The 22,915-nt window shown below is 34.6% G+C and overlaps 1 protein-coding gene across 12 annotated transcripts in view; it reads right to left on the bottom strand.

Annotated features, from left to right (window-relative positions):
- Positions 1–5,874: 5,874 nt before the first annotated feature.
- LOC149136262 (histone-lysine N-methyltransferase SETMAR-like) overlaps positions 5,875–22,915 on the bottom strand; it is a 28,870-nt gene continuing 11,829 nt past the window's right edge. For 7 of the 12 annotated variants that reach the window (XM_089351509.1, XM_089351508.1, XM_089351505.1 and 4 more), the window contains 2 exons: positions 17,690–17,826; positions 5,875–6,464 (listed from right to left, as the gene is read on the bottom strand). In XM_089351509.1, coding sequence (XP_089207635.1) covers positions 6,081–6,464; positions 17,690–17,704 — 399 coding nt within the window. In that variant the 5' untranslated portion in view covers positions 17,705–17,826 and the 3' untranslated portion in view covers positions 5,875–6,080. The remainder of the gene's footprint in view (positions 6,465–17,689; positions 17,827–22,915) is intronic. The other 5 variants (XM_089351514.1, XM_089351513.1, XM_089351512.1 and 2 more) reach the window with 1 other exon arrangement.

Genomic DNA, 22,915 nt, shown 5'->3' with positions numbered 1-22,915 from the left:
TTCTGTAGAGGCAATTTAGTGTACTGTTTGACCGTAAAGGAGGAGGCGCGTGGCTTAGTGGTTAGGGTGTCAGCATCATGATCGTAAGATTGTGGTTTCGATTCCTGGACCGGGCGACGCGTTGTGTTCTTGAGTAAAACACTTCATTTCAAGTTGCTCCAGTCCACTCAGCTGGGGAACGCATACGCCATTGAAACCGGGAAACCGGGTCCATGAGCCTGGCTAGGCTTTAAAAGGGCGCATTTATTTATTTATTTTTTTACCGTAAAGGGAATGATGCCGTTAGTTAGGTTAAGGTTAAAGTCATTATATAACCCCAGGTAAGTCTTGACTGAGCAAACTTATAATAAAATGCATTCCAATCGTGACTATCCCATTTTTTTGTAGGTATATTGACTGTATCTAGCATCTATGTAGACTGACCCCACCCCCTTTTAGGACAACAGAGGGAAATTTGTTCTTTTTTTCCCAACCAGATTGGGAAACCAAGTAAAAGATTCCTATATAACACTTGGTTGTTGTAGTTGCCGTTTAAACAAGTACCACCTCAAGGTACGAGCATGTTGGATACTTTAACGGGTCTAGGAGCCCAATTCTGATCTATGTATGTTGTGGCTTGCATTGTACTGTGTGCCTTATAGTATATGTATACTATAAGGTTCAGTGCAGTGATTTGCCCAGGGGCTTAGAATACTGCTGAGACGGACCCACATCAGTCTTGACTATAATCAAAAGCGTTCCAGCCATCATCATGCATTTTTTCGGGTATTGCGTATTTAGGACTTGTAGGGCCTGCGTCGATCAACGTTGACCAAGCATCTGCACATATATGTATATATGCAGAACTGAATGAGATTTTCTGATGCCCATGTAAGCAAGTCTTATCTCTCCACACCATTGATGTTTATCCAAGGGAAAAGCCATCGACTCAAGCCGACACAGCTTGATACCAATGTATCGCAGGCGTTGCTGTCAAAAGGCAAAGAGCCGGATCAGCTACTGCAAGACATTTCGCCCGACCCTCTAATAGTTCCGCCAATCCACTGCCCTGCATTGGTACTTATTATTATTATTATTATTATTATTATTATTATTATTATTATTATTATTATTACTCAAGAGATTGAGAGAAGTGGTCTTAATGAGTATATTATGTGAAACAGAGGGAAAAACAGGTAGAAAACTTGATGGATTTACCAGTCGGTACAACGTTTATAGATATCGGTCGAAGAAATGAGGATAGAATTCACCAAATTTAAGAAGAAAAAACTGCAGGCTGGGAAGCAAGAGATCTTGCAATTCAGCCTTTAATTTTTCCATAATAATTTTGCAGGCATCGAGGTGACAGATAAACGCCTCTAAGCTGGTGACGGAGCGTAACCTCATCGAAGAACAATAATCTGCTCTTAATATATATGCAATAGTGCTCCGCATAAACCACTGCGCCGGATTAACCGTTAAGCAAAATAAGCACGTGCTTAGAGCATCAAGGGAAGTGGGGGGGGGGGCACCACAGAAATGGTAAATGGTTTACGGCACAAAAGATATCATTTTTAACTTGCTTAAGTAATATTCGAAGTGGTGTATATGATCGGAAATATAATTTCGAAGTGTTCACGGCGTCATAGTGAGGATCTGATCAAAGACTTTGCAATTTAAAAAGTAGGAGAATTTTTTTCAAATATAAATAAAATGGAAATATACAAAAACAACCATTATTTTCCATCTTACTGTTAGTTTTGTTGCATTTCGAAAAATAAAAATTTATTTGATGGTTTATTATTGTTTACATTTTTGAATTACATATATATAGGGGTACCAAAATCTTAATTGCTTAGGGCCTCTATGGGTCTTTATTCGGCTCTGGTAAACCAATTGGGCTTCCGAGCTTGTGGGACTTCTGAGGTTTGGTTATGTGAAAGATGTGGTGGAGCATGTCTGACAGGGAGCAATCGCTCGCTTAACTGGCTGCTTTATGTGGGTATTAAAAAAAAGCGAAGCACATTTGCTGGCATTTAACGGAGAATTAGCAGAGATTTGAGTGTTTGAGGTTGCCGGTTATTCGTGGAGCATAGTCGTTGTACGGTAGGAAAATGTGAGATGGTTTACCTTGATTTGGGCAGTGGTCAAGCGACTTGATGGTAGTAAAGACGAAAAAGATTAGCTAAAGGTTTGATCTGGGAGGAGAGAAAGAGGTCAGTAGTATTAGTCAGAGATGTGGGTAGGTAAGAATACAAACTGGTGCAGATAGTTCGCAAAAGCAAATTCTTTTTGTGTGCCAGTAGTGTCAATGCGAGAGTATTTTAAGAGCCAAAGGGCGTTGAATTATTTCAGAGAGAAGAGAGAGAGGGTTGATGGGAGATGGATATTCTCAATACGTGATGAGGCATAGTAGAATAAACTATTGGTTGTGATGAGTTAAATATACTGTTCAGACCACACTATATTCCAGCTTTCCCATTAAAGGAAGCATCTACATGCATGTAGAATTCGCACACCCTGCATCTAACCTCCACTCCCACCTGGTTAGATATTAGCAACATTGACTTCAAGTTACTACGTCACTACTCTACTTCAAAGTCTCTCTTCCTCATATCTCATTTCATCTGCTGTCTCAGCATTGAAGTCAATGTTGCTAATATCTAGCCAGGTGGGAGTGGAGGTTAGATGCAGGGTGTGCGAATTCTACATGCATGTAGATGCTTCCTTTAATGGGAAAGCTGGAATACAGTGTGGTCGGAACAGTATATATGAGTTAGATAGAGATAGAAGATGAGCATGTTTCAGCAATAAGGATTGTGGCTTGTGTTTTGGTTAAGGCACAAGCCAACTCTGATCAAACAGACCTATAAACAAAAGCATTCCACTTGTGGATATTTCTATGCGCTGAGGATCACACAGGATCACATAATTTAACGTGTCTTTTCCTAAAACGGAGAGGGGGGGGGGGTTGGCTCCTGTTTCTAGCAGGCCGAGTGGCCACGTAGAGGAGCCCCTGTCGGTTCGTGGTTTGCGAGTTTATAAAAGGCGGTAGGTAGAAAGAATCAAGGTTGGGCGTAAGACAGGAGGAAATATTGACTAGATTCGTATTCTTGCAAGGTGATATTTTTTTAACATAAATCTAGATTTTATTCGATATTATTCTTTGTTTTCTTCTATCTGTTCGTATAACGCTATGAAAGAAATGCTGACTTGCATTACATCTTGCTTCTTTGGCCATCAACGATTGTTGGCAGGCCATAAATGTAGCAACTAAACCGTTCCAGTAATGAAATTCCCAGGAACTATTGCACACACACACACGCACGCACATTCCCTCTATCCTCTCCTCATTTCTGTACTCCCCCTCTCTTTCTCTCTCTGTATCTTTACCTCTACTCGACTCTCTATTTTCCCCTCTCTATATTTCACACTTTCCCTTCTACCGCTATCGCTACTCACTCATACAGTGGTTCTGATGATATAGAGATGTGCACACGTAACATACAAAATACTAATAGTGCATACCCAGGCTAACGGAGGAACCTCTACATGGACGATTGATCTGCTAGAGATAGCAACCAAATCGCCTTTAAATCATACCTCACTGTATTCACCAAATCTCCTTAAATTGCACCTCACGTGGTCGGTTGATTTGCTAGAAAAAGCAACTAAATCTCCTTTAAATCACCTTAAAATGAAATACTGAGTAATGTGGTTCTGGATTCTCTGTACATAGGAAAAATACGTATTCCATAAGGGCTGGGGTGGTTAAACAAGTGTGGTTCATACATAATTTCATATACCTTTTCCATTTCTTCTCGCTGTTTTAGTGCGTATATTTACACATAGAACACACGTACACTATAGGTGTGCATGTGTGTAAGCGCAGAAAATCATAAATCGCGGGGTAGCCCAATCGTTCCCTCGGTTTAACAAAACTACTAACTGGCCTTTCGATGCCTTTAGAGGTGTCTGCTATGTTACGAAAATTTGAGGCAGGTCTCCTGCCCTAGGATAACTTATCTTTAGATATCTTGTCAAAAGGTAACTTGCCCTCAACATTATATCCATGCACACATACGCTTTTTGCACAATCACATGCTTACATTTAAATACGAACGCGATTTTTACACGTATGTAAGCAAAAGTTTACATTCATTAGCGCATAAATTTACACGGTTATTTGCATACAAATGATTAGATGGATGCATGCATAGAAACATTCAGCAACACACGTAATGTTTAAATATGTGCATGCATACTCAATAACTGTCGCATGCACGTACGCACAAATTTAAATTTGTTCAAAACATTGACGTACATCCACAAAAGAGTTATATTGATTTTTATACAGGCTACAAGTTGATATTTTTTTATGGCGGGAAAATAAATAGCTATTACGTTCATAGATTTTTTCAAGGGCGTTAGTGATGTAAATGAAATGATGTGGAACTAGTAAGAATGGAATTCAGTTACGTCGAGAATTTAACCGCGTCATTTGCGTAGCACGTCAGGCTTATATAATTGCTCAGTCGAACACGCAATAGTAAACACACATATACGCACGCATGCACGCACACACACACGCACGCACGCAAATCTCCAGTATATAATTCATTGATTCGAATATAAGGAGCTGGAGATCATTTCTGCTTTACAGAAACCCTAAAAACATAATTCGCCAACTAATCTCACTGACGTCAAGAACGAATATTAAAGGAATCTTTTCGTGGTTGCTCGAGCCGAAAGAATCAGTGACAAAATCGCTCCGAATTTACACCTTAAAAAAGACATTAGATACCTGTAAGAACAAGACAGTGTTTGATTATTCTTTTCTACTTTAGGCACAAGGCCTGAATTTTTGGGGGAGGGGGTCAGTCGATTAAATCGACCCCAGTACGCAACTGGTACTTAATTTATCGACCTTGAAAGGATGAAAGGCAAAGTCGACCTCGGCGGAATTTGAACTCAGAACGTAAAGACAGACGAAATACCAATAAGCATTTTGCCCGGCGTGCTAACGTTTCTGCCAGCTCGCCGCCTTAGATAGTCTTTGATTATCATATTTTTTTTACTCTTGGCACAAGGTCCGAAATTTTGGGTAAGGGGGTCAGTCGATTAGATCGACCCAGTATGCAACTGGTATTTAATTTATCGACCTTGAAAGGATGAAAGGCAAAGTCGACCTCGGCGGAATTTGAACTCAGAACATAACGGCAGATGAAATACCGCTAAGCATTTCACCCTGTGTGCTAACATTTCTGCCAGCTCACCACCTTAGACAGTCTTTCATCATCATCGTTTAACGTCCGCCTTCCATGCTAGCACGGGTTGGACGATTTGACTGAGGACTGGTGAAACCGGATGGCAACACCAGGCTCCAATCTAATTTGGCAGAGTTTCTACAGCTGGATGCCCCTCCTAACGCCAACCACTCCGAGAGTGTAGTGGGTGCTTTTACGTGTCACCCGCACGAAAACGGCCACGCTCGAAATGGTGTCTTTTATGTGCCACCCGCACAAGCCAGTCCAGGGGCACTGGCAACGATCTCGCTCGAAAATCCTACGGGAGCCAGTCAGGCGGTACTGGCAACGGCCACGCTCAAAATGGTGCATCTCATGTGCCACCCGCACAAGAACCAGTCCAGGGGCACTGGCAACGATGGCACAAGGCCCGAAATTTTGGGGGAGGGGGTCAGTCGATTAGCTCGATCCCAGTATTAAATGGTACTTAATTTATTGACCCCGAAAAGATGAAAGGCACAGTCGTCCTCAGCGGAATTTGAACGTAAAGACAAGCGAAATACCGCTAAGCATTTCGCCTGGCGTGCTTATGTTTCTTATTTCTTTATTGCCCACAAGGGGCTAAACATAGAGGGGACAAACAAGGACAGACAAAAGGATTAAGTCGATTACATCGACCCCAGTGCATAACTGGTACTTTATTTATTGACCCTGAAAGGATGAAAGGCAAAGTCGACGTCGGCGGAACTTGAACTCAGAACGTAACGGCAGACGAAATACCACTAGGCATTTTGCGTTGAGCGGTGACAAGCAAGCAAACCAGCGGAGATTGTAGCTCATTAATTTTTGTTGTTGTCACTTAAAGCATGCGGAACCCATTCTCCATACTTTCTGAACCTTTCCCATCGAGTAGAGATGCTTCTCTATAGCAGTGTGGGAGCATTCCATTTTCCCAGCCAATTTCCTTGTTGTTAGATGAGAATTCTCGTGCACAAGTTGGTTTAATCGCTCTTCATCAAACTCAACTGGACGGTCAGAACGAGGTGCGTCTTTGAGGTCAAAATCTCCATTTTTGAACTTGGCATCCCAATCACAAGCAGTTCTTTCCACTATGGCACCCTCTCCATACACAGCACAAATGTCACAAGCAGCTTTTGCGGCCTTAGAACCTTGAGTAAAAGCAAAAAGAAGGAGGTGTCGAAAATGCTTGTTTTTCTTAACTTGACTCATTTTAATGATCTGAAAATAAACAAAAATTAACTAAAAAAAAAACAAAATAGATTCCAAAATGATTCAAAAATAGAATTTTTGAAAAAAATAGATTCCAAAATTTAAAAATGCAATAAATTCTAAAATTTAAAGAAACGGTGGGAACTTAGTTGCTAACCCAATAGAGTTGATCCTCTTGATCTGGATGCTTCTATTGAAAAATTTCTGGATCCTAAACCAAATTTAGGCTACAGGTTCAAGAGAAAGATAGCAGAAATGATTATCAAAAAGACTGTAACAGCCACTGAAGAAATAATGTTCACAAAAGAGCACAACAATTTTTACTCTGCCTTTATAAAAAGCTCAAGCACTGTTTGCCAGAAAATATTAATATACTGAGGAATATCAAATGTTTTTCAGTAGAGAATATTTTGCAGCATTTCAAAGAGCCAATTTTACCTGTCTTAGAAGCAATTCATTTAAATGAAGAAAAAAATTGCTTCAATTGAAATTCAGTTTAATAGCATTCATTTAGTTAAATGGACAAATATGTCTAATACTGGGGCATTCTGGTTGGAAGTCTTGGAATATAAAGATGCTACTGGAGGAAATCCTATTAGAAATGATGCAAATTTTGCCATTAATCTATTGACATTGCCAAACTCAAATGCAGAAGTTGAATGGTTGTTCAGTAGAATGGGTGTAATCAAATCAAAATTGAAAAACAAAATGCATCTTCCGATGCTTAGATCAATACTGTTTATAAGATATGGCCTGAAAAGATATGGGAAATGTTGCAAAAACTTCGATATTCCAAAACACATAATTAACAAGATTGGGACCTTGAATGTATACAGAAGTCAAGACCTGGGCACTGCAGCTGAAAGTGATCAAATCAGTGACATTCAAGAAATTATTTCTCAATGCAGAATATAATTAAAGAAAGTTAATAAAAATGTAAATAAAAATTAAGCTTTTTGATATAATTAGTCTTTAGCATTTTTTTGTCATATTTAGCATTTTTTTGTCATATTTAGTATTTTTTTTTTTTTGTATTTTTTCTACTGAAATTTAGTATAAAATTCTGATTTTAAGTTGGCAACACTGATTAAAAGAATTAGATCCTTTTGATTCAATACTTCAACACATTGCTGACGTTTGGCCTCCTCAATAGACATGGTATGATTTGTTATAAAAATGTTATCAGATTCAATAACGTGTTTAATTTTTTCAGCTTTCATGTTTATTAATTCTTTTTGTTTTCATGTTTATTAATTTTTTCAGTTTTGTATGATTTGTTATAAAAATGTTATCAGATTTAATAACGTGTTTAATTTTTTCAGCTTTCATGTTTATTAATTCTTTTTGTTTTCATGTTTATTAATTTTTTCAGTTTTGTATGATTTGTTATAAAAATGTTATCAGATTCAATAACGTGTTTAATTTTTTCAGCTTTCATGTTTATTAATTCTTTTTGTTTTCATGTTTATTAATTTTTTCAGTTTTGTATGATTTGTTATAAAAATGTTATTAGATTCAATAACGTGTTTAATTTTTTCAGCTTTCATGTTTATTAATTCTTTTTGTTTTCATGTTTATTAATTTTTTCAGTTTTGTATGATTTGTTATAAAAATGTTATCAGATTCAATAACGTGTTTAATTTTTTCAGCTTTCATGTTTATTAATTCTTTTTGTTTTCATGTTTATTAATTTTTTCAGTTTTGTATGATTTGTTATAAAAATGTTATCAGATTTAATAACGTGTTTAATTTTTTCAGCTTTCATGTTTATTAATTCTTTTTGTTTTCATGTTTATTAATTTTTTCAGTTTTGTATGATTTGTTATAAAAATGTTATCAGATTCAATAACGTGTTTAATTTTTTCAGCTTTCATGTTTATTAATTCTTTTTGTTTTCATGTTTATTAATTTTTTCAGTTTTGTATGATTTGTTATAAAAATGTTATCAGATTTAATAACGTGTTTAATTTTTTCAGCTTTCATGTTTATTAATTCTTTTTGTTTTCATGTTTATTAATTTTTTCAGTTTTGTATGATTTGTTATAAAAATGTTATCAGATTCAATAACGTGTTTAATTTTTTCAGCTTTCATGTTTATTAATTCTTTTTGTTTTCATGTTCATTAATTTTTTCAGTTTTGTATGATTTGTTATAAAAATGTTATCAGATTCAATAACGTGTTTAATTTTTTCAGCTTTCATGTTTATTAATTCTTTTTGTTTTCATGTTTATTAATTTTTTCAGTTTTGTATGATTTGTTATAAAAATGTTATCAGATTCAATAACGTGTTTAATTTTTTCAGCTTTCATGTTTATTAATTCTTTTTGTTTTCATGTTTATTAATTTTTTCAGTTTTGTATGATTTGTTATAAAAATGTTATCAGATTTAATAACGTGTTTAATTTTTTCAGCTTTCATGTTTATTAATTCTTTTTGTTTTCATGTTTATTAATTTTTTCAGTTTTGTATGATTTGTTATAAAAATGTTATCAGATTCAATAACGTGTTTAATTTTTTCAGCTTTCATGTTTATTAATTCTTTTTGTTTTCATGTTTATTAATTTTTTCAGTTTTGTATGATTTGTTATAAAAATGTTATCAGATTTAATAACGTGTTTAATTTTTTCAGCTTTCATGTTTATTAATTCTTTTTGTTTTCATGTTTATTAATTTTTTCAGTTTTGTATGATTTGTTATAAAAATGTTATCAGATTTAATAACGTGTTTAATTTTTTCAGCTTTCATGTTTATTAATTCTTTTTGTTTTCATGTTTATTAATTTTTTCAGTTTTGTATGATTTGTTATAAAAATGTTATCAGATTTAATAACGTGTTTAATTTTTTCAGCTTTCGTGTTTATTAATTCTTTTTGTTTTCATGTTTATTAATTTTTTCAGTTTTGTATGATTTGTTATAAAAATGTTATCAGATTCAATAACGTGTTTAATTTTTTCAGCTTTCATGTTTATTAATTCTTTTTGTTTTCATGTTCATTAATTTTTTCAGTTTTGTATGATTTGTTATAAAAATGTTATCAGATTTAATAACGTGTTTAATTTTTTCAGCTTTCATGTTTATTAATTCTTTTTGTTTTCATGTTTATTAATTTTTTCAGTTTTGTATGATTTGTTATAAAAATGTTATCAGATTCAATAACGTGTTTAATTTTTTCAGCTTTCGTGTTTATTAATTCTTTTTGTTTTCATGTTTATTAATTTTTTCAGTTTTGTATGATTTGTTATAAAAATGTTATCAGATTTAATAACGTGTTTAATTTTTTCAGCTTTCATGTTTATTAATTCTTTTTGTTTTCATGTTTATTAATTTTTTCAGTTTTGTATGATTTGTTATAAAAATGTTATCAGATTTAATAACGTGTTTAATTTTTTCAGCTTTCATGTTTATTAATTCTTTTTGTTTTCATGTTTATTAATTTTTTCAGTTTTGTATGATTTGTTATAAAAATGTTATCAGATTTAATAACGTGTTTAATTTTTTCAGCTTTCATGTTTATTAATTCTTTTTGTTTTCATGTTTATTAATTTTTTCAGTTTTGTATGATTTGTTATAAAAATGTTATCAGATTTAATAACGTGTTTAATTTTTTCAGCTTTCATGTTTATTAATTCTTTTTGTTTTCATGTTCATTAATTTTTTCAGTTTTGTATGATTTGTTATAAAAATGTTATCAGATTTAATAACGTGTTTAATTTTTTCAGCTTTCATGTTTATTAATTCTTTTTGTTTTCATGTTTATTAATTTTTTCAGTTTTGTATGATTTGTTATAAAAATGTTATCAGATTCAATAACGTGTTTAATTTTTTCAGCTTTCGTGTTTATTAATTCTTTTTGTTTTCATGTTTATTAATTTTTTCAGTTTTGTATGATTTGTTATAAAAATGTTATCAGATTTAATAACGTGTTTAATTTTTTCAGCTTTCATGTTTATTAATTCTTTTTGTTTTCATGTTTATTAATTTTTTCAGTTTTGTATGATTTGTTATAAAAATGTTATCAGATTTAATAACGTGTTTAATTTTTTCAGCTTTCATGTTTATTAATTCTTTTTGTTTTCATGTTTATTAATTTTTTCAGTTTTGTATGATTTGTTATAAAAATGTTATCAGATTTAATAACGTGTTTAATTTTTTCAGCTTTCATGTTTATTAATTCTTTTTGTTTTCATGTTTATTAATTTTTTCAGTTTTGTATGATTTGTTATAAAAATGTTATCAGATTTAATAACGTGTTTAATTTTTTCAGCTTTCATGTTTATTAATTCTTTTTGTTTTCATGTTTATTAATTTTTTCAGTTTTGTATGATTTGTTATAAAAATATTATCAGATTCAATAAGATGTTCCATCTTTTCCCTTTTTATGTTTATTAATTTTTACATTTTCTTTTCATTGTATTTTATTGAGGGTTAAACAATTTTCGTAATTGAAGGAGGTAACCTTAGGGTACTTAATGATTTTGGTTTTAGCTACAAGGCTATAAATATAGGGATTATGGAGACCCACAACAATTGAGCATATGTATAAAATCAACCATTAACAAAGAAGTATTCCTCAAAATGCAGTCTTGCAACTCTTGGCATTTGCCCTTGGTATTTATTGCTTGACATATTTATTGGCACTCTGTCGGTTACGACGATGAGGGTTCCAGTTGATCCGATCAACGGATCAGCCTGCTCGTGAAATTAACGTGCAAGTGGCTGAGCACTCCACAGACACGTGTACCCTTAATGTAGTTCTTGAGGAGATTCAGCGTGACACAGTGTGACAAGGCTGACAGGAAGAAAGAGTGAGAGAAATTTGTGGTGAAAGAGCACAGCAGGGTTCGCCACCATCCCCTACCGGAGCCTCGTGGAGCTTTAGGTGTTTTCGCTCAATAAGCACTCACAACACCCGGTCTGGGAATCGAAACCGCGATCCTACGACCGTGAGTCTGCTGCCCTAACCAATGGGCCATTGCGCCTCTACTGCTTGACATGACAAAGCTTAGATATTCTAGAAACTGAAGTTTTCTAAATAGAAAGGGTACATCTATGAGTATAAATAGAATTGTGGATATAATTGCATCTTCTCCTTTAGCACACCCAATGAAATTAATAGACTTGATGACATGCAACATCAGCTTTTCAACCATTTTTCTCTTGTACTATTGGATAGTTCTATTTGTACATACTTTTTATAATGATAACATTGTGGAAGAAGATGTTTAAGCTCTAACAAAGCAGTATTTTCAACATGAAAACATTTCCAATTGAAATGCAAATTGTTCTACCAAAATTACCTGAGGCACAATCAGCTAAGTTTCAAATTTTAATAGAAACCATTCATCCACTTTAATTCAGATTGCAACATCGAACTTCCATTCAGGCGACCACCACAATAAGAAGAAGATGATTACAATGATGATACTTATTTCTCTGAAGGATTACTTTTTCTTCGTGTCAATTTTAGTAGAATTGGATTCCCGATTAATAATGCAGAGTTCTCTCCCTTGCAGATGCTTTCTCTACTTAAACTAAGAATTTTAAAAACTTTAACCTAAACATTAGCACCCTTATCAGACTAATTCGTCCTACAATCTCGTGTTTTTAGACATTACAAAAGAGGTAATGAAAAAAAAAAAAAAAAAAAAGACTGTAGCTTTAACGAGTCCTATATGTACATAGAAAGAAGTAAAATATTTTACTGTATGCAGGAGATACAATGTATAATTCTTTCTACTATATGCTTAAAGCTAGTTGATTACATCGACCCCAGTGTTGGACTCGTAGTTTCGTTGCTGTGTGTCAAAGCCTTCAATGGAGAAAACATATGCAGGAAAAAGGAAATGCTGCAACAAAGGCCTGAACAGATGGAACATCCAAATTCCTAAGAGCATAAGTGTGTTGCAAGAACCTGTTATTCTTCAAATCTGACTCAACCAACTTAGTTACCATCCAACATGAAATATATATATTACATCTTCAATATACATAAATAAATAAATCCTAATTCAAGATATGATTCTAACAGACAAAAGCTGTAGCATGTTGTACAGATTCAGGGAGGTTCTGTTTGAATAGACCTATGAGTAAAAACGTTCCAGCTGTAATCATCTTGTCTTTGTTTTTTACTTACATTATATCCAGGGTAACATTATCCAATGTACCTTTTCACTTTTTAATGTAATTAACAATCCCCCTCTCCCTAAAATCACTAGGTCTTCTGCTAAAGTTTGAAACCATTTTAATGTGAGCCATGTCCTAAATGTCCAATCTTTGTTGTTGTAAAGAATATATAGGTCCTTATTGAGTGACCATTACAAGATCAAGAATTAGAAAGAGGGAATGTGTGTATGTGCATGTGTGTTTATGTAACAATTACCATACAATGGTAATGAGCATTCAATTCAACAAGCCAAGCTTGTAGCGTAAGTTTTGCTTGTTTCTCAACTAAAGCCATTTCATGTGATATTTGTTAGAATCATTTGAATAAAACTTGAGCATCAAAACTTCCTAAGTGTTGCTCACACTTACTCAAAGTACTACTTGATAAGTGAGGTAGGCAATGTTTTATATATCCCTTCTAAACCAGCTATGTAGATAAGTTAAGCAACTGTTCATAGCTGCAAATACAGAACAAAATTCGAAGAAAACCTGCATATAGATTGCAAAAGACCAAATTAACTAATCAAACATATCCACACTGTATTATTCATTACTGGATTCCATCAATAGTTTCTCTATCAGAATAACTACAACAATGTCATGTAGTCCATGATTTTACTCTAATAAGAATGAGTTTTGATAATTTATCCTCACGGCATATTTTTCTCTATTTCAGTCTTTTAATGATCAATAATTAAAATATACTGGCAGGTGCTTAGCTATTTTTGTATAATGCAGATGATGAATCTGAATTATTTGATTTCTCAACACATAAGTCTACATTTCTATATATTTACTGATTTGTTCCAAACCACGTCAGAAGTTTGAAGTATTATACATAGTTGATGATACCAAAATACGTGGGAAACATGACTGGAGTTTTTTCTCATAGTTATTAGAAATAGATAAAAATTAGTCATTAACTAATATTGTGGTTTTCTTGTATATTTTGGTTGTTCATGCGTTAAATACGATGACACCCACTTAGTTCAGTTGCACCATAATTACCTCCCCTGATATAATATATATATGATTTTTTTTTACCACGGCCTTCTCTGGAACAGTAAGGCACAATATATAGCTTTGAAGTGAGCCACACAAAATTTTTATTGGCTTACGGCGATTCTGTATTTTTAACCAAATTACTGATGATGTCCTGAGGGCAAGACATCAGGAATAAGGAAACTATCGAACCTGTGTATATATATCATTTGTAGCGTTAGTTTGTTTTACTTCATGTTATACAGGGTGTCCACAAAGTCTGGGTACATGGGGATTAATAGATACTTTAATAAATTATTATTTCTTATATTTAATTTTTTTTTTTTTTTTTTTTTTTAAAGTTTCAGCTTAGAGCTGCGGCCATGCTGATGCACCACCGTGAAAGGATGAAAGGCAAAGTCGACCTCGGAGGAATTTGAACTCAGAACGTAACGACGGGCGAAATACCGCTAAGCACTTCATCCAGCGTGCTAACGATTCTGCCGGCTTGCCGCCTTTATTGTTTATGTTATGATTTTATTTACTCTATGTCCACAGACTTTGTGGACATCCTGTAGTTTAAATTAATTCATGCTTGAACATTGATTGTTGGTTTTATTTAGTCACCATTGGGCGGGCCACGAACAATATAATAAAATTATATAATAATGAACTTATTGCATACAGTTCTCAGGTGCACTACAATGTGGGCAATGCTGGGAAAATGTTTGCGTATTACTCCTCTGGTTAGTTATTGTTAGCAGTACCAAACAAAATATTTTGTATTTCATAACACCCATTGATGTCCTGAATTCAAACCTTTCTCACATCAACTTTGCTTTTATTCCAAAATAAGCATCAGTCCATTAAACTGACTACATCCATCATCCACTTTCAATATTGCAATCAGTGATGCTAGTGACTTGTCATATTACATTCTGGTTTATTTTGCTTGTTGGTTTTTGTTTCACAGCAAATATTTTATGTTACATATAAAATGCAAAACCACAAGAAAAATAAATGGAAAAAGAGGAACAAAGAAAGAAAAAGAAAGAAAAATAGGAAAGATATTGGGTCATCCCATAAATAATGTGGTTTTTTTATACTTATTTTATTTTTCAAAATTGAGATAAACAAAGTTCTTTTTTAATCTATAATATACTCTCCTTCATTTTCTACAATGCTCTTCCATCTATCTAAATAAAAGTTCCTTTAATTCCTACACATGTTTCAAAATATATGTGAGCTCTTCTTCAAAGAAGTAAGAGCTGCTGGAATTCCACATATATTCATCTTCAGGGAATCAACATATAAAAGCAAGACAAATGCGAAATGATGAAGTAACTTACGAGCTAAGATGTTACATGGCCAAGTGTGTATATATATATATATATATATATACGATGGGCTTCTTTCAGTTTCCGTCTACCAAATCCACTCACAAGGCTTCGATCAGCCCGAGGCTATAGTAGAAGACACTTGCCCAAGGTCCCATGCATTGGGACTGAACCTGGAACCATGTGGTTGGTAAGCAAGCTACTTACCACACAGCCACTCCTGTGCCTATACGTGAAAATTAAACAATCTTTTTACTGTTTATAGCAATGGACAAGTATACTTCATACTACTTATTTACTGCTGGTTGAATTAAGTAAAGAATCTTAGCCAATGACATCGTGAAGTGCTGACAAGATACAAACTGTTGACCTTTTAGTTGAGAAGGTTGAAATTCTGTCAACTTAATTAAACAAGCTGCAATGTTTCCTGCAACTATAAACAAACTTTAAATAAGATCTGATGACTGAAGTTTGCTCTTTACCATTTGCTTGGTAAAGAGTGAGACACACAACTTTGCTAGCTTCAAGATGTCTGATTGAACCTCCACAAAGAAAAAGAAGCTTCATTCTTACTGTACAACTTATTAATTTACCTCCTCAGAGTTTAGCAAAATTACTAACCATTGAGAAAGAGAATTAACAAGCTTCTATAATATATCAACAAGCAATTATGTAATCTCAATGGTTAATTTACTGACAAGACTCTATGTTTTATAAAACATAGAATACCAAATATATTTTCTGTATTTATCTTTTATCTTATACTTATTTCAGTCATTGGGCAGCGGCCATGCTGGGGACCACCTTGAAAATTTTTTAGTTGAATATATCGGGTTCAGTACTTCTGTTTTTAAAGCCAGGTACTTATTTTATCGGTCTCTTTTTGTCAAACCACTAGGTTATGGAGATGTAAACACACTCGCACTGGTTGTCAAGTGGTTGTGGTGGGTGGACACACACACACACACACACACACACACACACACACACACACACACACACAATGTTCTTTCAGCCTCCATCTACCAAATTCACTCACAAGGCTTCGGCTGGCCTAAGGCTAGTGAAGAAGACACTTGCCCAAGGTACCATGCAGTGGGACTGAACCCCAAATCATGCAATTAGAAAGCAAGTTTCATACCACACTGCATACCTGCACCTGTCTATCTGTCTGTGTGCATGTCTGTCTGTCTGTGTGCATGTCTATCTGTCTGTATGCATGTCTGTCTGTCTGTCTGTCTGTATGTATGTATGTATGTATGTATGTATGTATGAATGCATGCATGCATGGTCGCCCTTGCATACAGGGTCATCTTTTGCAACCCTCTCCAGCTGAGTATCCCTAATCTTGCAGGTCAGGTTTGTAAGTGCTGGTGCCATGTAAAAAGCACCTATGCTGTGCTGGGTAAAAGCATTCAGTACACTCTGTATGTATGTATATATATGTATGTGTGTATATATATATATACACATAAATTTGACACGATCAATTCTTTCTTGTCTTGGGATTCATGGTCAAACAGCTGGGTGGAATTGCATGAAAAATTACACAGACATGTAATAGATATGTGAAATATGACATCTGTTACTTAAAAACAGATGAGTTAGAAGGTTAGTGACAGGAAGGGCATCCAGCTGTAAAACAATGCCTGAATACAATATTCATTTAGCACACACTAACATAGAAAATCAAGTGTAAAACAAATGATTCTATATATACATATGTATGTGTGTGTGTGTGTGTGTGTAGTTCAAATTTATAGAAAAACAAAGACAAAGACAAGTGTAGGAACAACAAGCAAGTGTATTAGTTTGATGCTTGGGAAAAATGGAAAAGTCTTTTACGTCTCGAGCCTACACTCTTCGACAGAAAGGAATAGAGAGAGAATGAAAGAATGAAATGGAGAGAGAGAATGAAAAACAACCTGTTGAGTTTAGTGGTCCAACATAGCATCATCATCATCATCATCATCGTTTAACGTCCGCTTTCCATGCTAGCATGGGTTGGACGATTTGACTGAGGACTGGTGAAACCGGATGGCAACACCAGGCTCCAGTCTGATTTGGCAGAGTTTCTACAGCTGGATGCCCTTCCTAACGCCAACATATATATACATTTACTTACGTACATACATACACACACACACACACACACACACACACACACACACACATACATACATACATACATATATTGTTCTTGGTAGTCTCTTGGGTCTGAGAAGGAAGATGCCAAAATTTCTTGCTGAACAACCTGTACAGATGATTTGTTTATAGTAATCAAGTGTTTATGCATCAGATATAGAAGGACGTAGTTATGTGTGGAGGGAAAATATATACACAGAGGGAGTGTATATATATATATATATATATATATATATATATATATATATATATATATATATATATATATATATATATATATGGAATGTACATAGGTAGGATAAAAGTATACACTGAAGAATTTTTGAAATATTTTCCCCCAAAATAGCCATGAAATGCAACATTGCTCTTTGGGAGAGAAATTATACAGCAAATATTAACACCAAAATTATAAGTAAAAGAAAATAAGCATCTCTGAACAATTAACTATAAATCAACCAAAAATGGAGGTTGATATCAAGCTTTTTCCATACTTACATAAGTCGCCTAATTTTTCTAGAATAATTAATTAGTTATACATCAACTTTTATGTCTAATTATAAATATTAGGTTTCACAAAGAAAATACAAAAAAAAAATGTTCTAACTCACATGCTTGAAATCCATTCATTTGATGAAACCATCAAAGATTTTACAAGTTCATCTTTCGATTTAAGTGTTTTCATTGCTGCTTCAAGTTTAATAATAACTACCTCTGTCATTCAATTAGCAGCAGATTCTTTGCTGTTCTGTTGGAAAATAATGAAACAATTATTGGTAATTGCTGATATTGAGTAGGCCCAATTATTAGACAATTTCTGAATTAATTCAGAAACAGTGATAGCTTTGGTGTAGCTGCATCATTCAAGATCATTCGAGTAAAACTTTCATGATTGCTATACAAACTATTTGCAACAAGAATGATTAGTTGATAAAAGAAAAAGAGTTGGTGTAAAATGAAGATAACAGCTAATGATGTTGAACAGGTGGTTATAAAAAAAATGGCAGATGCATAAGAAAACTGTTAACGAGTGATGGGCTCCTAAGGAACGGAGAGAGTTCAGAAGGAAATTTCTGTGATCATTCCCTGTCAAAGGAAATCATGATAAAGTTGAATGGCCTCAATTAGATCTTTGTGAATAGGGTGATGACATACAATTAACAAATCAAAAACGTTTATAACAACCCAACCCATAAGTACAATGTTCCTGACATGCTATGCTTAAAAGATGGCAGATGCTTAAATTTCATGTTCTGGTTGTGACCATCCTGCCTTTGTTGGGGTGGAGTGGGAGTATGTGACACCATTCTAAGCAGAGTAGGAAATACGTAGATGCTGTTCTGTTAGCTTATTAAGTATATGTTATCAAAATCCAATGAAAACTGGAATATTTTCATAAGGCAAAGAAGAAAGTTGTGACGTTAATATTTTTCCTGTTGGTGACATAATTCAAATGAAGCTGTTTCCTCTGAAACTTAATTATTTACAAATCTTGAGACTTAAAATCAACTAGTTTGGTACTGAGCTGGCATGGACAACCTACCAGTGTTTGAGCTACATGTCGCCTCAATGCCTTTTGGTATGATACTCATAATACCATTATTAAATAAACAATGAGTTTTCATTTAAATTTTCTAATATATTTAGCTTTGACTCTGTTAATTTGAACAATTTTGTTTTTTTCTCTCTTTCATTCAATCACACTTTCTCTCAAACAAATTTCTCTGACTTCATGTAATATATATCGTACTCTGTTAATTTATCTTAGTGGTATGGCCTGATTTACAATGAAGCAATGTCTTGTAAGACCTTTTGCTAGAGAAAGGTTGAACAAGTCTCGTACAGAGTCATAGGAAAACTCAACAATTTTATACCAAAAGATAAAAAATAATAAATAGCTGGAGTTTGGTGTTATACACTTGTTAGAACATTATTTACTATGTACATAAACATAGCTCTGAAGAATTGAGGCCAGTATTATTCAAAATTTTCCAAAAATTTCAGCTGGCTGATATTGTTGGAGTTATGACCCTTGCTTATTATTTTTACATTTTCAAAAGTCCTCGGTAGGGATTTTCTCTACTAATTTCACTGAATTGAAATTTTTCTAATACTGCATGCATAAGATCCTACACTATAAGTATTTAGTATGCAGTGTTAAATTGTGGTACTTTAACCTCAGCTCTGTTGTTGCTACATATTTTTAATATTGGTTTCTTACAAAATACAGGGCCAGAATGCTGCCAGGATTGACTTTCATCCTTTCATGGTTGACAAAATAAGTACCAGTTGAGCACTGGGGTCGATGTAATTGACTAACCCTGCCCACTAAATTTTCTGGCTTTGTGCCAAAATTTGAAACCAATATTAAAACATTCCAGTAAATATTGTAGAACATAGAACAAAGATTGGCTTGCTCTTGGAGGCATCTCACAATTCCATTCACCTCCACTATCAATTCATGATCTTGTACAAAAGCAAGAACAAATCAATAATTTAATTTTTGAATTCTCACAATTCCTTTATTTTTAATAATGTTAACTGTTATCTTTTATTAAGATCAGAAGGTCACCTTTTTATATAAAAAAAAGTATGGCATTTAGACAAAAAATATATTTTATTTCATTTTATCAGTTGACTGACAGCTTTTGAGTTCAAGAGTGAATTTTTAAAAAAATTATGGTAAAGTGGTTGTATTATATATATATAGATTTAATCTTTCATCAAACTTTACTGATGACCTATTGAATACCATTTTTTTTTTTTTCCAATCATTATCATCTTTGTCTGATTTGGTCATGAATCACAGAGCTAATATTCATGTTTATCTAATCAGTTGTACAACACTGCAGAAGCAGAAGTGAGATGATTCAGTGCATTAGTTATTGGGATACTTGTTCACAGGCAAAACATTTTAGTTTGCCTCAGTTCCCTTGGCTGTCTAGAATACATTTCCAGATCATGCTGCAATCACAAACTCTGCCACTGTGTCTCACTTTCCAGACTGCACACTTAACTATGCAAGAAATACAATCCTCTAGACTTTCCAATGTTGCTTTTCCTGCAACGTTGACCTACATACGCTACAAATATTCATAATGAATATTAATTAACTGCATCAATCCCATCAATCTAATCGGGCTTACAAATGTCAGAGCACTGTCTCAGCTTCTCTGATGAATTATTTAAAAAAAAAGAATGTTACATGCAAATAGACTGGTGTCCTATCTAGAAGTAGAGTTCATCTCTCATCTGCTTCACCTACAAAACCAGACCAGTTGAGATATTTTCTAGCTTTTACAAGAAAAACTACTTTTGTGATGCAGCCTCAGTTGTATGGTATATGTAAGGTCCCCAAGGAAGATTATCAGAGGATTGTAAGACCAAGCACCCTGTCCGGGGTGCCAACGATTCCGCCAGATCGCTGCCTTTGGGATGCATAAAACTAATATCAAACAATGAAATCGACCGTAATCATACACCCACATTCAAATGAAATATGTAGAGTGGAGCTGTGTTTTATTGTTCTTGAACAGTGAGGATATAGTTATGTTGGATTTAAAGAGTACAAGAAAACCAGCCAAGAGATCAGCAGTTCACTGGTATTGTATATATCAATGGCCATGAAATTTAACTGTCAATGAATTATACCAACTATCTCTAAATAGGTACCATGGATTGTAAAACTCACTGCTGTGTATAGCAGCAATGCAGTAGAATTGAGTGATGTTGAATTAGATTTCACACTCGACCCCACAAATACATATGGAAACCACTACATAAAGCAAGAGATACTTGTGTCATAAATAGTTAGCTACATGTGATAACCCAGGAAATATTTGTACCTCAAACACTGAGCTACATGTAATAAAATTAGTTTAATAGGGTAGGTTATGTTTTTGTGAAAAGATGAAGTTTCTCTTTCCTCACAGCTGATTGTTTTTGAAGTCTTAACTCATGGAAAATAGGAATGCATTGAGGTTCATCATCATCGTTTAACGTCCGCTTTCCATGCTAGCATGGGTTGGACGATTTGACTGAGGACTGGTAAACCAGATGGCTGCACCAGGCTCCAACCTGATCTGGCAGAGTTTCTACAGCTGGATGCCCTTCCTAACGCCAACCACTCCAAGAGTGTAATTGGTGCTTTTATGTGCCACCAGCACAAGGGCCAGTCAGGTGGTACGGGCAACGGCCACGCTCAGATGGTGTTTCTTATGTGCCACCTGCACAGGAGCCAGTCCAGCGGCACTGGCAATGACCTCGCTCAAATGTGTTTTTTACGTGCCAGTAAGGCAATGCTGGTAACGATCACGCTCAAATGGTGCTATTTACATGCCACCGGCACGGAAGCCAGACAGCTGCTCTGGCAAAGATCACGCTCGGACGGTGCTGTTAGCGCTCCACTGGCGTGGGTGCCAGTCATCGAATTTGATTCAATTATGATTTCGATTTTTGAGATTTGATGTAAATAAAACAAAAAGCATGTAATAAGAGATAGAGGAGCAGAGTACAATGTCTTCCACATTATAACAGGGAGTGCATATAAAGGTGGGTTTAAGGTGGCAAGTTGGCAGAACCATTAGCATGCTGGGCAAAAGGCTTAGCGGCATGTCACTTGTCTTTACAATCTGAGTTCAAGTTCCAATGAGGCTGACTTTACCATTCATCTTTCAGGGTCAATAAAATAAACACCAGTTGAGCACTGGGGTTCAATGTTATTGACTAGCCCCTTTCCTGAAAGGGCCAAAAAAGACTCATTATATTGAATGTTATTGATAATATCAAGTGGAAATAGGGGATGCTGCAGTTCCTATACACGAGGTGTCACTGCTCTGCAATATACTTTGTTCATAGGTCTTCCTTTGATTTCTACATATTTCTATAACACATCTATCTTTCTCTCTCTCTCTGCACCCACACATATTTATAATTCCCAGTTTTCACATTTTCATTCTTTATTATCTGCCCTTACCGCTATACAGAATAACTGTCATCATCATGAGCCAACAAAGGCAGCTTTGGTGTGGTCACCCAGCCTGCTAGAAATAGCAGCCAAATATTCCTCAAATCACAACAATCTTAAAGAAGGCAGAATGCATTAGAAGTATTTCTTTTCTACTCTAGGCACAAGGCCCGAAATTTTGGGGGAGGGGGCCAGTCGATTAGAGTGACCCCAGTATGCAACTGGTACTTAATTTATTGACCCTGAAAGGATGAAAGGCAAAGTCGACCTCAGTGGAATTTGAACTCAGAACGTAGCGGCAGACGAAATACAGTTAAGCATTTTGCCCAGCATGCTAATGTTTCTGCCAGCTTGTCGCCTTGCATTAGAAGTATTTCTGCGCAATCAAAGCTTATTTAGTGTCACACAACAACAACCAACGTCTTTACAGGTCAACAAAATATCTGCTAAAAATAGCAGCCAAATTTCTTCTAAATCACACCCAACCATTTTATTCCATGTATTTTTTCATTTTTTTTAAAAGGCACAAATGTATCTACTACACTTCTTCAAAATCTCCTTTTTTTAAGATGGAAGAACGCGATTTGGAAAAAATGAGGCTGTATTTCTATCAAGTGTTGCATATAGATTGCCAAGCTGGATTGTAATGATGGCCTGTGTCCAATATATCCTTCCTTTTTAAAATTGCAGGATGTAATCTGAGGAGATTTGGTTGTTATTTCTTGAAGGGTGAGCTATCAGGCACATGGAGTAATGTAATCTAACATAACATGTCTGGAAAAAGACAGCAGGTAATGTTAGATTGGCTAACTCAATCAGGAATGACCTAGGGTTAAATAACACAACATAACAACAATACATTCCTTTGTTA

The sequence above is a fragment of the Octopus bimaculoides genome, chromosome 4, assembly GCF_046866305.1.
Source record: "Octopus bimaculoides isolate indiv1 chromosome 4, ASM4686630v1, whole genome shotgun sequence".
Taxonomy (NCBI): Eukaryota; Metazoa; Mollusca; class Cephalopoda; order Octopoda; family Octopodidae; genus Octopus; species Octopus bimaculoides.
The sequence above is the reverse complement of the archived record's forward strand: the minus strand, read 5'-3'. Positions and strand labels throughout refer to the sequence as shown.